The sequence below is a fragment of the Anopheles cruzii genome, chromosome 3 (assembly GCF_943734635.1).
Source record: "Anopheles cruzii chromosome 3, idAnoCruzAS_RS32_06, whole genome shotgun sequence".
Lineage (NCBI taxonomy): Eukaryota > Metazoa > Arthropoda > Insecta > Diptera > Culicidae > Anopheles > Anopheles cruzii.
The window spans coordinates 51,168,496-51,183,053 of NC_069145.1; the positions used below are offsets into that span (position 1 = coordinate 51,168,496).

Below are 14,558 nucleotides of genomic sequence, written 5' to 3' on the forward strand. Positions count from 1 at the left end.
CCTGGGAGGTCGATGGCCAAAATTGAAATTTCCGCCGGTAGTAAAGGGCATAGGCGATCGAAAGACCCTGCATTATCTTGCCATCCATGAATCGCTAGCACAGGTTGCTTCAGGCGAGATCCCCACCATTTACCTGGAAGCAAATAGAATTGGAATAAACATTCAACCAAATAACAGCTCAACACTTTAATAATACTCTGATTAAATCAATCCTTAAGCCTATAGAATTATGAATAAAACAATAAGGATAAAAGGAAATTTAACATAAACCAATAAAACAGCGTATTGATCCTATGTACACAAGCTTTGACATATAAGTAAGTCATACGGAACAAAAATTAAATATTTTAAACTTTTATCCGCTCCGTCATACTTCGCTCACTGTCTAAAATCTAATGCGCGAAGCTGTTTAAACGAACATATTCTTAGCATTTTTGTAAAACTACTTTAACGAACATTCTAGTCTCGCAATGCTATTTCAAGTGATTTCGTTGTACCGATCTGATTAGATGATTAGTAATGCAAATTATTCTCTATTGAACTTGAACTGACCTAAGTGAACGATTCACCACGCCATGCATCAAGAATTCGTTTAACTTGCTGCTCACGCGATACAGTCATGGTAGTTATCACGCTTTACGTGATAGCACAAGCTTATCAATAAAGAGATCTGTGACGACGCAAAAAAACGATGACGTCAAAAAGAAGATTTACGTAAAGTTTGACCCAATCAACGTTACCTGCAACGATTCCCCATGGAACAGGAATTTCTACTTCTTCTACCATACGCTGGCCAACGCTAAGCTCACCTAAAATTCAAAGCGATACATATCAATTATGTGGAAGAATGTTATCGAATGTTTGCCAAACATGCCGGAAGTCCCATTCGATGTTGTTTCCACACTCATAGCTCCTAGAATGTATCTATTTTGCCACCTGAAGTTATAGTTCCGGTTTCAGGTGATAAACAAATGTCCAGGAATATTGGATGAAACGATTGAGAAGCACCTCCGAAGCTGTAGGTAATTTACGAAAATTATCAATGTTGAATAACGCGCCGCCAGTTTGCCATTAACTAAGAATTACGAAGCGGTAACGTAACACAGCCTCGCACAGCTGATGACAAAAATGAACTTCACCGTTCCAAAGCATGTTTCGACGCTGTTACCGCAGGTGGAAATAGCAACATATGCCAGAACGAGATACAAATACAACCTACATCAAACGTCAACAACAAACCACCAGGCCGACTGTGAAGACTTCGCCCAGCCATAAAGAAGCACACTTATTCTATCAATAATTGGCAAGATTGTTTTTAGCTTATTTTTTACACATTTATTTTGCGAAGCCTTGCACATATGCTCCTACGTCATCACAAAGTTCACGGATCTTATCATTTGAGACATATTCTAGCGCTAAAACAGCGTTCCCGACAGCGATAGTTTCCCTTACGCCTCTTCCTCGTATCCAAATTCGTCCGTTAATTCCAACAGCCATCTCAAATGCAAGCTCTTTCGAGAGTAAACTCAGAAACATGCATTTCGGGTTCAGAATCTTCCGTATCAGATTGAGACTGCAGTTCAGCAAAAATCCGTCATGAAGTATCCCTAGTTTGCCCTTTTTGCCGTGGGAATCAACACAAACCAGCTCTGGTTCCACGTCGGGATGGGCAATTAGCAGTCGAGCATATACAATATCGCCTACATTCACATCCGGGCGATTTTTCTTCGTTGCTCCTTCGAAGGCGACATACGACAGGGACGCAGTTTCACTGCTGCCGATATCCACACGAAAAATGTCCCCGGCTTTTGCCGTCACAACACCAATTACCAGCTCTCCTCGACTCGGTGTGTATCGTTTCTGGTACGCGTCCACCCAAAACGTGTTGGGAGCCTTCATTTTCAGCTGACCGCACTTGCTTGCCCGTACGACTTGTTGTTGCAGTCGCAAGCCAGGCCCAAGAATTACTCTTTTGTTCGTATCCATCAATTGTACCGGCTCCTTCACAATATCACCCGCAAGAATGGGATGGTCAGCCATGCTGGTATTTCTTTACAACAATGCGACAATTTATCAAATGCAAAATGTGGTCGAATCACCACACTCTTTTCACCAGGCGGTTCCGAAATGTGAGCCAATGTTTACATTTGTTGAATGTCAGCTTGTGACAGCACCAAATGTCAGATTGTTTTGTTTGTATGTTATTAGTTTTAACAACATTGAAACGGCATGAGTTATTTCCGTACCAAACTAATCGTACTTATTAACCGTACCTTATTATTCATGAAACTCTGGTGAAGTGGTCGCACTATTCACTATGGGGAGAAAGTATTACTGTGATTTCTGTGATAAAAGAATTCAAAACGATTCTCTCATCATAAAAAAGCACACTGAAGGACTGCCACACCTCCGCGCTAAAGCTGAACATTTTGAACAATTCAAAGGTAGTTTCCATAAGTTTAAGAAACATTTCGTGTTCAATCCCATTAGATCTATAATAAATATTGCTTTCAGATTTGGAACAAATCGTTCAAGAATCAAAGGGCAAAACACCCTGTCGCTCGCTACAAACCGGGAACGAGTGCATGTTCGGTGCATTGTGCAGGTTCGGCCATTACACAGACAAACAGTTGTGGGAAATCCAGCAACACTGTATGTATTTTTTCTTTGTTTAAATTAAATTCTCTACTTGTTTTTTTATTATTATTTATAGTGGAAAAATCAAGATCACGCGCAGCCAAGGAATGTTCTAAAAGGCTTTACCTAAGAATGCATAATGTGAAAACACGAACAAATAATTTCACTAGAAAACGGATCGAAAAATATGAAGGAGACAGAAGCGAACCTTTACCACCATCGATATCGATGCAGCTTATTAAATACGCGAATGACCCCGAATGTCCAGTAGCCGAGTGGGGAAGAAATGATGATATAGCAAAATAACACTGTTTTTAATGAAACCACGGTAAAACGACCACATCGCCATGTATACACTTGTGTAAACCTTATCTGTTTATTTTTTCTTAGTTTGGAATTATGCAATCGTTACTATTGCTAAAAAACGATACTTGGTGTTACAATGAGAGTTGCAGATGGACGTAATAACGTAATTTTATGAATATTGCTAATCATCCCAATAATACGGTTCGAATTCTGGTGGAAGAGGATTCTACTTTGAAAATCATCTTTCACGATCACCTTGGAGTTCAAAACATCTAAATGTCAATATAAGCTCTGCAATGCATATTATGTTTAAAGTTAAATTTGATAACGATGATGCTACAAGAAACATAAATAATTATTTTAAAATTAGATAAACGCTATAAACCATGGAATAGTTCGTAATGCTTGTAACGATTTCCAACTTCTTTTTATATCTTTTGCGATAGATCAATACGACCACTCCCTATGGCTTCATTAATTCCGTGGGTTACATGTTTGATATAGTATAGCCATACTTGGTTTCGGTCGACGGCAAAACAATGTCCAAGAAGCTTCCGATTATTTCCATGTAGATTCCAAAAGAAAAGTTTTTTTTCTGTTAATTCACAGGCACTGCAAACACTCTTTCATAAAAGCCTCAGAGAGTTGTGGAGGTAACATCGTCGATGCCATGGACAAGAATGGTGGGTGGAAGATCAAATGTCAGCTCAGTGAGCAAATCAAGATAGTGGTGACACTTTTCTTCATAATCGATTGATGCTGTCGCGGGAGGAATCGGAAGGTACATAAAGGTCACGGCCGTTGCGTTGGACTTCTCGCGAATAATATGATTAATTCTGAAGAATACGAACACAGTTGCGATATTGGTAAATGTTCGCAATCTTGCAACATGATTGTACTCACCTTTGCATGTACAGTTTCGAGCGGTTAATGTTTTCTTCCGTCATCGCTCGGTTACTACTGCTTTTTCCGGTAAATGGTTTCAATATACTCCGATATTTGACAAAATCAATATCTTTGTTCCATTCGGGTATCTGATGGGAATTCATATAAGAGAACAAAAATTGTCGATACAAACAATAATGCTGCTTTGTAGTATACCTTGTGAATCGAAGCTGATATTCTCAATAGCTTCAACCGTTGATCAAGTCTGTGTTCCGCTGGACGTTCGAAGTTAGCACTATAAAAATAAAAAAAATATTAACAGCATTATTGCCAAAAATTTATCGGACTTAGCCGTTCTCTCACTCACCCATTTTCAAGCATCGTTTCCGACTCGCATAGGAAAACGCGTAATTCGAGCTTCTTCCACACTGGAAGCATGTTGATGATACATGCGAGCTGCAACATAAACTGTGAAACAACATCGAAGGAATCCTCATTTTTCGGCTCAAAAATGTTCACCGGCCAGACGTCAATGTAGCGAATATGGTTGTTGCGTGCTATCATCTGTTTATCCAATCGATGGAAATGGCGACAGAGGCAGAGATTCTTTTTCATTCGCAGCACATCGTCGATGATTCGTACGTATTCGACCACGTCCAATGTCTTGACGTCTCCATTTTTGCGATAAGGGAATAGCTTCATTCCGTCACCATCGAATTCATTCGTCCGGTACGGTGAATCTTCACTTTAAATGTAGAACAAGCAAGGTTAAGGCAAAGCACGAAACTACAAAGAGATGTGTGCGGCACTTACTACTCAAAAAAGTCCCGGGCTTGTTCCTCGTCATAAAAGCCTAAAATAGTCGTGTTAGGTTTCATCGCGCCCATACCGGCAATACGTATCAATTGCTGTATGCCCTCGCGTACGGTTCTCGATAGCGTTAACTCCACGAAAGCTTTGACTTTAATATGATCGATAAGTGAAAGCCACTGCGTGTACTCATCAATTGTTGGATCGTTGGAGGAGTCATTGTCCTCGAACTCGCCCACTTTTACGTGTCCTATGACGTACAAACCACCTTTCTTCATATCGTTCACAAAGTGGATTAGCGGACAGCAAGAACGTGGACTTGACACGAGTAGCAACATTTGTGGACGCCAAAACTTTACGTGGTCTTTACGGGAGTCAAGCATTAACAAGTATTTACGAACCTGATGGAACATTAATGCTTGAGAAATCGATCCCCACTGTGCACCCTGCGATGCGGGTGAGAAAAGGTGCAGAGCGATGACGAGAAACATGCAAAGTATGATGCTAGACAGCGCGTAGATAGAGTTGATCACAAACATCATAATGCCTGTGCCGAGTAGCCCAATAAAAGCCGTATGCCAAGTAAAATATTTGTACGTCGGGCGGAAGTTTGGTGCTCCCGTTATTTCGATACCGAGACATGCTAAGTTCGTGGCAAGGTAGGAAAGCATGAAAAGCACCGAGTTGATTTGCGCGATAGTGTTGAGCGAGCCAATCAATAGAATCGTCTCAACTAACATCCAGCTGGCGATCACTGCTGCAATGGGGTTACTTTTGTACGTCCCCTTGACTACAAAGTTCATGAGTGAGCCGAAAACGCGATCTTTCGCGAGCGCTTCCATTACGCGACTGGCCCCAATCAGGTTACTTAGGCCGGTGGAAAAGGTCGCTGTAAGAATACCGATCGTCACAAACGTTGGCCACAGGTTTATCGGGCCAAGAAACAGAAAGTTGTTTTGCAGCAGGGTTCCCGTTGTAGTGGCCGCTATTAGTACAGCTAGTGCCATGTAGCACAGGAATGTGAACAGAACCGCTGACAGAGTACCGGCTGGAATGCTTTTGGATGGATTTTTCAGCTCGCCAGACATATTTGCCCCAGCCATGATGCCGGTAACACCAGAAAACAGCACACCAAATACGACGGCAAAATTCACCTGATTGCCGTCCGATGTGTAATCTTTGGTGTAATTGCTGTGAAGGTTCGCCCATAATGTATCTGCCTGCAGTCCGCTGTAGTGTGCCGTCGTAAAGTTAACCAGATGATTCTCGCGCGGAAGGTTTACCTCCTTTGGGCCTTGCGTGAGAAAACTGATGTAAGTTGAAAGTAAACAAACGACCACTACACCGAGAATGACCATCGACGTCTTTGCGAACATTTCTGCTCCGATCAGTACCACAATCAGCATCAAAGTATTGATGCAACTGCAGTACAGAAAACGCCACCAGCGCCCGTCTGGAATCGACCCACTATCGATGCTATCGTCAGTTGGTCCAAAGTTCTGGATGATACCTTCAGCGCATCCTGATATGGCCAGGCCGCATCCCACAACATTCGCAAGGAAGAAGAGAGTACCAATCGACCCTCCGAACTCTGGTCCAAGTGTTCGGCTTATCATAACTGTAATGAAATCATTGTTCAGCACTGTTGAACTGATACAAAAAATACCTTCATAACGTACAGTACACGCCACCGCCCTCAACGGCTCCATTTGTCGAAATCGCACAGACGGATGACACCGTGAACAGCAGAATAACGTAGGCTATAATAAATTGTAACAGCGTTACGTACAGGCCAGCATTGCCTACGATGAATCCTTTGGAATGGAAAAGCATTTTGATGTTAGATGGTTCCGTGAGTTTTTAAGCCACTCATACTCACCGACGCGGATAAACACCAGAGCACTGAACATGGATAGCGCCACGGGACAAAAGACGCCCGCGAACGTTCCCAACGTTCGACTACTGGATCCGGGAACTGGGTCGGATATGCTGCCAAACTCGACATAACCTGCGGGATCATTCGGCGGCGCGGGAGTCGAAAACAGGCTTCCAAACTGTCGAAACAGCCGTGAAGTACCTGTAGCATTCGATGATCCCGTTATGGGCGATGAATCGGACGATTCGACTGGATCGTTGTTGGTACTATGAACATTATTTTGGGCAATCATTCTAAATATCCACGACCAAACCTAATTGAACGAGGCGCGTATCACTGATTGTTTCGTGACACCATCCGTGAGTCACGCAAAATGGGAAGATAGTGGACAAGGCATTATGGCACAACTGTTGGCGAAAAAGAATGACGCGAACAATGTTACCTATCTGCACTTTCAGCGTTGATGATCTTTATGACGTAAATCACAGCGCAAAGAAATGTTGTCGATCGTATCCCTCAAAGGATGATCGAATGGAGGTTAAGTCTCAGCCAATTCCACCCGCATCTATCGGCGCGCAGTACTCTACAAAACCCAACAGATAGTAGACTAAGCAGTCTACTCTATATACATAACTTCACTATATATGTAAAAAAATGTTAGTAAACACAAGACTCGTCACGAAACGTCAACAAAAAGCGTTTACTCGATCCGAACGAATATCTCACAGCCTTGGACGCAATGTTGCGCGCAATAAACATTACGCCAAATTTCTCTTTCCTGTTACTGAGAACATAATTCGAAAACAGATGTTGTGATTGGCTCGTAAAAAGCTACTAAGAAAGTAAGAATAGTTTATGTTTGCGTCCTAGTAAATCATTATCATTCAGCCCTATGCCGAGGTATCTAATTTCCTTTAGAGACCTGCCCTCTAAGATCCCGATTGTCTCCCTACACTAAAACTTTCTTTCCAATAACACCACACCACGCCTTTGTATTGAATCATGAGTCATACAGCATACAAAATTTGAATCATACTGTTTATATTGTTTATCATTGTTTTCCGATGACATATTTTTTCATGTACCACATCAGCTTTCTGCTCGGATTCTGTTACAGTCATTCTTTGTTACAGGTAAGAAGTCAATACAGCATCCGGATTATTTTGTATCGCATCTTGCGTGACATTTTGTAATTCATTTATCATTCATTCAAGCTTTTACTTTTACTTAAACTGCGCTGTGCTGATCCGTAAGCCGATCACGTCTTTCCCTACCTCAGCTACCTTGCACACGACGCATGTTATACCTTTGTAAGGCGGTTGGTACGAAGCCGCGCACAGCGAACATTTTTCTTCTGCTTTTCCGCGGTATATCGGTCTGTATGTAACGGCGCACAGTGTGAAGGGATTATGCTCGTCGTATAGTAAGGTGTGTTCATCCACTTCGTTCATCTCACAAGCCTGCAATATCTTTCGTGCTTGCTGCGCCACTTCAGGCCGTGGGCCTAGCTCCAAGACTCGACGTGCGAACGAAGCCGCCGTCTTGTAATTCTTCAGTTTGAAAAACAAATTTAGTGCGGTACGTAGCGTAAGAATCTGATGCACGGGCTGTAGGTTGACATGCGTGAAATATGCCGCTAGTTCACAAATCCGCTTTTGCTCGTCGAGCGTATTCTTCGGCAGAATTTTCCGTTCTGTTTCCATCTGTAAACCGACCACATATTCCCGGCAAATAGTTAACAATTGTTGCGCTTCCGCGATTTCTTGGCGTGTTTCAACTATTAGTAGTGGAATGCACAAGATTATGTATTGAAGCTTTTCGATCGCTTCTCCGAATTTCCCGGTCGTTGTCAACTGATAACAGTTCTGTAGGCTTTGCACCAGATCGTTTAACTTGAATGCTAGAACAGGGTGACCGTTCTTAGGGTTCAGCTCTTTCCAGTTACGATTGGGATACGCCGACAGTGCCGGTACGTGTGGAAGGCCTCGGTACGACGTTCTAGAGGCAACAAACGACTCTAAAAAGAGCCCTTGATAAGGTTCAAAGTTGACCACACCGACCTGATCATTCAGCAAGCGACAGGCAGAGTCGTAAGACCCGGCCCGTACGTGGTCAGCCGCCAGTTGCGAATTAAGCGACCAAAAATGGGACGGCACATGTCCTTTGGGTGGAACAGCGAAAAAGCTTTTGTTCCCGGTTGCGTTGGAGGCAGATATTTTAGACATCAGCTCCTCAGGAAGCTCCAGGTCATCGTCACCAACATCCCAGCCTGCTCCATCGCCTCCATCGCCACCGGTTCTGGTATCATCGTCCTCTTTAGCATCTTCGAACCGATCGCCATCTTGCATATCATCATCTACACCCCATCCGTCTTCCTCGGTGGCAGCTTCAGCGACCGTTTCGCTTGGTGCTAGCGCTTGATGAACAGTTGTGGCCCCGCGTGACATCATGGTTCCCTCGAAGAATCCTTTTGAGACGGTTAGCAAAGGCCAGTTACTTTCAGCCTGCTGTATCGGAACCGGCGGCCGAAGGAATTTAGCATTGACGTACACCTCCGGCAGATCCTTGCCATCGGCCACTATTTCTTCTGCTAGTTGGACTGCATCATCCTCAAGACCATGCGTTTTGGCCGTCAGATACGCTAGAGACGTTTGCTTGCAGTTTTTCAAGATCGACACGCGCTCTTTAACGTCACCAAGTAACAAAGCACCCTGATATTGCGCCGATACATCCTTCCTAATTTCAGCTATCTTGTTCATTTTTTTCAATTTTTCCAAATTGCCCGTAATTAGGTAAAGGAAAGAGAGTTTATCGAAATTTTTCGTGCGTTGGTAGCACATCTCTACAACTTGATGGTTGCCCTGCATAAGGGCACTTTGAGCTAACCGCTCCCAACATTGTTTGTCATCCATTGCTTTAGCCGCCTCCAGGGCTACCTCGATGTTACCGCATTCAAGTGCCAATCCAAAACGGGTTTTTTCGTCCTTAACGAAATGCAGGGCCACCTCTGGATAACCCTTCTGCTGCAGATAAGCAATGATGCTCTGACCGACCAACCGAGCGTTGCGTACCATGTGCAGCACCTCCTCATACTTGCGGTTGATTAATGCCAGCTTGAACTTGTACTCGGTGGTGTCGATCGTTAACAGTCGGGTGCGACATTCGCGATCCAAACAGAACACCTGACTGTTCTTGACGCGTGTTATGTAGATCGGAAGATCGAGAGTACGAATAATGCCGTGATCACCGTTAATGATCGCGTACTTAATGTGGTTAGATGTGGTGTAGATGAAGACGCCCGATTCATCCCATGCTCCGGATTTGATGCGAGCACTCTCATGGATGGAACAGAGCAGATCCAATCGGCGATTACAAATGTTGAGCGTATGTTTGGCCAACAATGCTACGTGGCTCATATCCGTCGACCATACCACGTACTTACATTTGGCAATTTTGACCTGCGCCAGCGATCTTAGTTGCTGAACATCAAAGAGTGTCACATGCTCCGGTTCACGTAACAACAACATGCCAGTGCCTGCGTAGAATATCTCATCGCAGACGGGAGTCTGAACTTTCTTTGTTACCTCGTTTTTGAAGTTCTTTATCACGAGCTGGTTGGTACGATCCAGAACAGCAAATCGGTTTCGCGCTACCCAGACGGCCGTCACTCCCGATGAGCGCTTGCTGTCCGTTTCTTTGTTCTGTGATCCGCTATCTTTTTGCGGGATGCTGTACAAATCGTACGTACTGTTCTCCAAATTGGACGTTCTCGTGCAAAGTAGAACCGCGTTCAAGGCGGGATTGTAAGACATGCTGTATACCGGCATCTTCCCCCCACCACGAATAGTCATGACTACCGCGTCGGTGTTTGTGTTGAAGTCCAGTTCACGAAGAAATCTTTCCTTTACGTAGTATAAGCAATTTCCGTACACTGCATATGCCGGACGCTCTCTTTCAAGCTTGAAAACAATCGTACCTGAATCGTGTCCAGCCGCAAACAGATTCAAATTAGGGTGAGCCGCCAGGATCCAAAAACGTTCATTTTCGCGCCGAAAAGTGTGGATACACTGCCGTTTAGTCATATCCCACACACGTATGCTTTTGTCTTCGCTATTAGAGATGATCAGATCGGCCCGAGGATGGAACAGTACACACGAAACGTTATGATAGTGACCACGGCAAGTGTCTACCTCCCATGCCTTGTACTCGTTCATGCGCCAGAGCTTCACTTGACGATCGTCCGCACCCGACGCTATCAGCGGCATCGAGGGGTGAAAACTGGCCCAATTAACCCCACGATCGTGGCCTTCGAGAACGTGTTTTACAACAGCGTCCGCTTGACCAAACAGATCTGCCGTTCCTGGGTTTTTCAAATGGTCGTCCAACCCTGCAGGACCAGGTGCTACGTTTTTCTTACGAAGCCCAGAAATATCCCAAATGCGAACAGTTTGATCCAACGACGCCGATACAATTATGTCCTCATCACTCATGTGGAATTGGGCGCACATCACGTAATGGTTGTGGCCAGTCAACACACAGATGCAAGAGCGAGACTGCCAGTTCCATATGCGAATGGTTTGATCGTCAGAAGCACTCAGAATCCAAGGATACTCATGGTGAAATACCGTTGTCCGCACATAGTCTAAGTGGCCCAATAGCGTGAAGATACAGCGACGCTGCTTATAATTCCATACTTTGATTTTGAAATCATCGCCACCCGAAACGAAGAGCGGCTGCTGGTTATGGAATGCAATGCCGCGTACCGGGCCATCATGTTCGTCAAACTTTTCGATTAATGTGCTGATGCGATAATCCCACAGCTGTATGACGCCACTATGCAAACTGCAAATATTACAAAAAAAACCAAACAAAAGAATGTATAAAAAGTACAAAAGTATGTTTACTGGTGAGCTACTACTATCGATTCTACTCTCAAAGAACACACCTTGCAAGAATCCATGGACGTTTAGGATGGAACGATAAACCTTTGACACGGGCCGACTTGGTCTCGAAATTTGTCAACATTTTCGAATACTTTAGCTCAAATAATCACTCAAACTAATCTTTTACTTTCTTACTTCAAACACTTGATACTTGCGCAAAACCTGTGGAGAAGTGAAATGCTCGATAAGACTCTTTAAAAGTTAGTTACTTGCTGTCTGAAAACAGGTCGACCGAAAATTGCATTGTTGTACCAGTTGGACTGACACGTCAATCATAATACAAACGGACCTGGTACTTGAATGCCTAGTGGTCGTGACCTCCTATGCCTTACGCATATGTCTAACAAAGTATAAGAAAAAAATACAATTAGATTTTTAATTATCTTAAAATATGCCTAATATGCGTAATTAACCCTATGTTCGATGTCTTAACGTCTTAATGTCGTTCGTCTTAACTCTATGTTCGATGTATATTGATAAATGTGTGAATATTATTTGAAGTTTTTGTGCAATTTTATCCTAATTTCAGTTTTGCTGATAAATATATGATGTTTCGTGCATTTCAATTCACATTTCAATTTCAGAAAGTTATTGTATTACTTTATGCAAGTCTATTCTCGACAACGTTTGCGCTCGGCTCTGAATGTGCCCAGTGATTTTAGCTTTCATTTCCAAGTTGGCTTGAATCCATTTTAGTTATGGAAAAATTCTTGGTAGAGTATTGCCAAAATGGGCGGAAGTGCAGCAATTGTCATTCGAAGCTGTCTTTCGTTCTTTTTCCGGCATCTCTACTTGTGAACAGGACACATTAGATTTAGCTGCTTATTGAACAATGTCTAAGAGAGGTATTTTTTGTGTTTTCTTGCTTAAAATGTGAAACAGTAATCATATCTGGTGTTTCGACGACCTATTGCGTGTTGAGGAATTTGCTTTAAACTTTGTGGCTCGACTACGCGTGTTGATTCATCACCAATACAAACCGATGTTATGTTCCTGTTAAAGCAAAAAATGTAAAAAGTAATAGATGATTTCTTATACTTTTTAAAATAGGACGTGGAGGATCCGCGGGAGGAAAGTTCCGTATTTCTCTCGGTCTACCAGTGGGCGCAGTCATCAATTGTGCCGACAATACGGGCGCCAAGAACCTGTATGTAATTGCCGTTCATGGCATCCGTGGTCGTCTGAACCGTCTGCCAGCGGCTGGCGTCGGAGATATGTTCGTTGCCACGGTCAAGAAAGGCAAACCGGAGTTGAGGAAAAAGGTATTTGTTTATCAAACTGTCAAACAAAGTTGTCGATATAATTAAATATTTGAAAAACGATTGTGCTCTAGGTAATGCCTGCTGTTGTCATTCGACAACGTAAGCCGTTCCGCAGGCGAGACGGTGTTTTTCTCTATTTTGAGGACAATGCTGGTGTAATAGTCAACAACAAGGGTGAAATGAAAGGCTCTGCGATCACTGGACCCGTTGCAAAAGAGTGTGCCGACCTGTGGCCCCGTATCGCCTCCAACGCAGGTTCAATTGCATAAAGGACCGTTTGTTGTTAACCAAGTGGATTAACAATGGATGCGCAGTGTGTGAAAGAATTTGTTATGTTTCAATGCGAAAGTGAAACAGAAAAAGCCGGTTTTTGATGCTCCATCTTATCAAAAATCGGAATAAAACACACAATGGATAAACCTAGTTTCGAAAAGTGTACTTGAAACGGTTGTAAGCTTGTGCGGGCTATCGTTAATTGTTTCGTTCGAAAGTTTTGAAGTGGATATCGGCAGGTAAGATGGTAATCAATATTGGCACTCCGACTCCGCCGGTCTACCCACTTGCGGGCTAGCGCCTTCGTTCAACAACGGCTTTTATCCAGAGCGTTCTCGCATCGCTATCGATGCAATGTGGCCATCTCAAAATGGGCCTACCACGTCCCCTCTTTCTTGAACTTTTTTTTCTTTAAACTGTTTTCCCACTCAATCTCATTCTTCAGCCCAGTTCTTGCTGGGCACTACTGGTACTAAAAAAAATGCCATCGGCATAGTTTTCAATTACTTCAATTATTATGTGCAACTGAAAGTCTAACGTTAAGTTGGTGCTTATACGGCTCTGCCCGTTCTAATAATAAACAATAATATCTTTTGGTTTAAATAATTAGTAATTTATTCCTCTTTCGTTGTAGAATGTTTTCTCCTCATGCTCATTACTAGCATTGTAAAAAGAATTCGAAAGACTGGTTTCACGACAGCCATTTCCGGCAACATTTCTGTTGCCAATTGTTTGTTTACTGGCGCTTGAATTCTGGTTGTGATTGAAACGGTTATCATTAGTTCTTTCAAATTCCATCTCACCACGATTTCGATGGTTACCTGTCTGCACCGTTTGGCCTGTGAGCACGGAATTTACCGGTCGTGCTCGATGAGCAGCATACCGTAAATTGGGTCTATTTTGTACGCTATTTCCATCTTCCAAATCTTCTTCGTGACTAATATCAAAGATGTTGGATATTTCCGTTTCAAATGATTCCCCGTAGTCTTGTGCGTCCGGGATACTATCTTTATGGCGGCGGGAAGGGTGACGCTTGTTTTTATCAACATTTTCTCGGATATCTAATACAGCCTTTGTACTAGCAGCTTCTGTTCGGTATCCTCGAGCATTGTTAATATTGGCCATCTGGTGTTCGTCGTCATTTCGACTGCAAAAATACCAGTTACTTGTACAAATTATTGCATTGCATTTAATATATTATATATACATTGATTAATATATGTATATTATATTCTTAATTTGATCTTACGCTTTCGGTACATTGGTTTTATAACCATTTCTTGGAATCTCTCCTAAATCACTTTGGTGAGACCGTCCGATGACACTGTTATGCTGATCTTCACATTTTTCCACTCTTTCAAACTGGTCTTTTGGGTAGCTGCAGACGAATAGCAAATCAGTACGGTACGGTGCTACCATTGTGCGAAACAATCTCCAAAATTTACCTTTCTTCTTCATTTTGATTGTTCAGCAACTTGACCGCATTTTTTATGTAAATCGACAACAACACAATCAAGACGAAAATGAGGACAATTAAACATCCAAAGACTGCAATGAGCAAGTATA

The 14,558-nt window shown here is 42.9% G+C and overlaps 6 protein-coding genes across 6 annotated transcripts in view; 2 read left to right on the plus strand and 4 right to left on the minus strand.

Annotated features, from left to right (window-relative positions):
• Positions 1–1,115, minus strand: part of LOC128270549 (probable serine hydrolase) — a 2,064-nt gene extending 949 nt beyond the window's left edge. Inside the window, exons 1-3 of the mRNA XM_053007959.1 lie at positions 875–1,115; positions 741–809; positions 4–133 (exon numbers count right to left, since the gene is read on the minus strand). Of these exons, the coding sequence (XP_052863919.1) occupies positions 4–133; positions 741–809; positions 875–908 (233 nt within the window). The 5' untranslated portion in view covers positions 909–1,115. The remainder of the gene's footprint in view (positions 1–3; positions 134–740; positions 810–874) is intronic.
• Positions 1,116–1,321: 206 nt separating this feature from the next.
• Positions 1,322–2,106, minus strand: LOC128273429 (exosome complex component RRP40). The gene has a single exon (XM_053011392.1). The coding sequence runs from the start codon at positions 2,038–2,040 to the stop codon at positions 1,336–1,338; it is 705 nt and encodes a 234-aa protein (XP_052867352.1). The 5' UTR covers positions 2,041–2,106; the 3' UTR covers positions 1,322–1,335.
• A 162-nt stretch (positions 2,107–2,268) lies between these two features.
• Positions 2,269–4,118, plus strand: LOC128271296 (zinc finger matrin-type protein 5). Its single transcript, XM_053008754.1, has 3 exons — positions 2,269–2,444; positions 2,515–2,652; positions 3,553–4,118. Exons 1-3 carry the CDS (start codon positions 2,318–2,320, stop codon positions 3,573–3,575), a joined length of 288 nt encoding a protein of 95 aa, XP_052864714.1. The 5' UTR covers positions 2,269–2,317; the 3' UTR covers positions 3,576–4,118.
• On the minus strand, positions 3,033–6,866 carry LOC128271289 (solute carrier family 12 member 9). The gene is made up of 7 exons (XM_053008746.1): positions 6,518–6,866; positions 6,318–6,452; positions 4,642–6,256; positions 4,196–4,573; positions 4,045–4,123; positions 3,847–3,977; positions 3,033–3,779 (listed from the first exon to the last, which is right to left on the minus strand). Exons 1-7 carry the CDS (start codon positions 6,804–6,806, stop codon positions 3,581–3,583), a joined length of 2,826 nt encoding a protein of 941 aa, XP_052864706.1. The 5' UTR covers positions 6,807–6,866; the 3' UTR covers positions 3,033–3,580.
• A 707-nt stretch (positions 6,867–7,573) lies between these two features.
• Positions 7,574–11,585, minus strand: LOC128271288 (coatomer subunit alpha). Its single transcript, XM_053008745.1, has 2 exons — positions 11,460–11,585; positions 7,574–11,356 (listed from the first exon to the last, which is right to left on the minus strand). Exons 1-2 carry the CDS (start codon positions 11,537–11,539, stop codon positions 7,738–7,740), a joined length of 3,699 nt encoding a protein of 1,232 aa, XP_052864705.1. The 5' UTR covers positions 11,540–11,585; the 3' UTR covers positions 7,574–7,737.
• Positions 11,586–12,195: 610 nt separating this feature from the next.
• LOC128271295 (60S ribosomal protein L23) lies at positions 12,196–13,142 on the plus strand. Its single transcript, XM_053008753.1, has 3 exons — positions 12,196–12,302; positions 12,508–12,719; positions 12,791–13,142. The coding sequence occupies exons 1-3, from the start codon at positions 12,290–12,292 to the stop codon at positions 12,986–12,988; spliced, it is 423 nt and encodes a 140-aa protein (XP_052864713.1). The 5' UTR covers positions 12,196–12,289; the 3' UTR covers positions 12,989–13,142.
• The last annotated feature ends 1,416 nt before the right edge of the window (positions 13,143–14,558 follow it).

Coding starts and splice junctions, on each gene's coding strand:
- LOC128273429 (XM_053011392.1), bottom strand. CDS start 2,040: ATGGCTGACCATCCCATTCTTGCGGGTGATATTGTGAAGGAGCCGGTA.
- LOC128271296 (XM_053008754.1), top strand. CDS start 2,318: ATGGGGAGAAAGTATTACTGTGATTTCTGTGATAAAAGAATTCAAAAC. Junction 2,445..2,514: donor ACATTTTGAACAATTCAAAG/GTAGTTTCCATA, acceptor TATTGCTTTCAG/ATTTGGAACAAATCGTTCAA. Junction 2,653..3,552: donor GTGGGAAATCCAGCAACACT/GTATGTATTTTT, acceptor GTTAATTCACAG/GCACTGCAAACACTCTTTCA.
- LOC128271289 (XM_053008746.1), bottom strand. CDS start 6,806: ATGATTGCCCAAAATAATGTTCATAGTACCAACAACGATCCAGTCGAA. Junction 6,453..6,517: donor TCTGGTGTTTATCCGCGTCG/GTGAGTATGAGT, acceptor TCCATTCCAAAG/GATTCATCGTAGGCAATGCT. Junction 4,574..4,641: donor GCCCGGGACTTTTTTGAGTA/GTAAGTGCCGCA, acceptor CTACATTTAAAG/TGAAGATTCACCGTACCGGA.
- LOC128271288 (XM_053008745.1), bottom strand. CDS start 11,539: ATGTTGACAAATTTCGAGACCAAGTCGGCCCGTGTCAAAGGTTTATCG. Junction 11,357..11,459: donor CGTCCATGGATTCTTGCAAG/GTGTGTTCTTTG, acceptor TAATATTTGCAG/TTTGCATAGTGGCGTCATAC.
- LOC128271295 (XM_053008753.1), top strand. Junction 12,720..12,790: donor AACCGGAGTTGAGGAAAAAG/GTATTTGTTTAT, acceptor ATTGTGCTCTAG/GTAATGCCTGCTGTTGTCAT.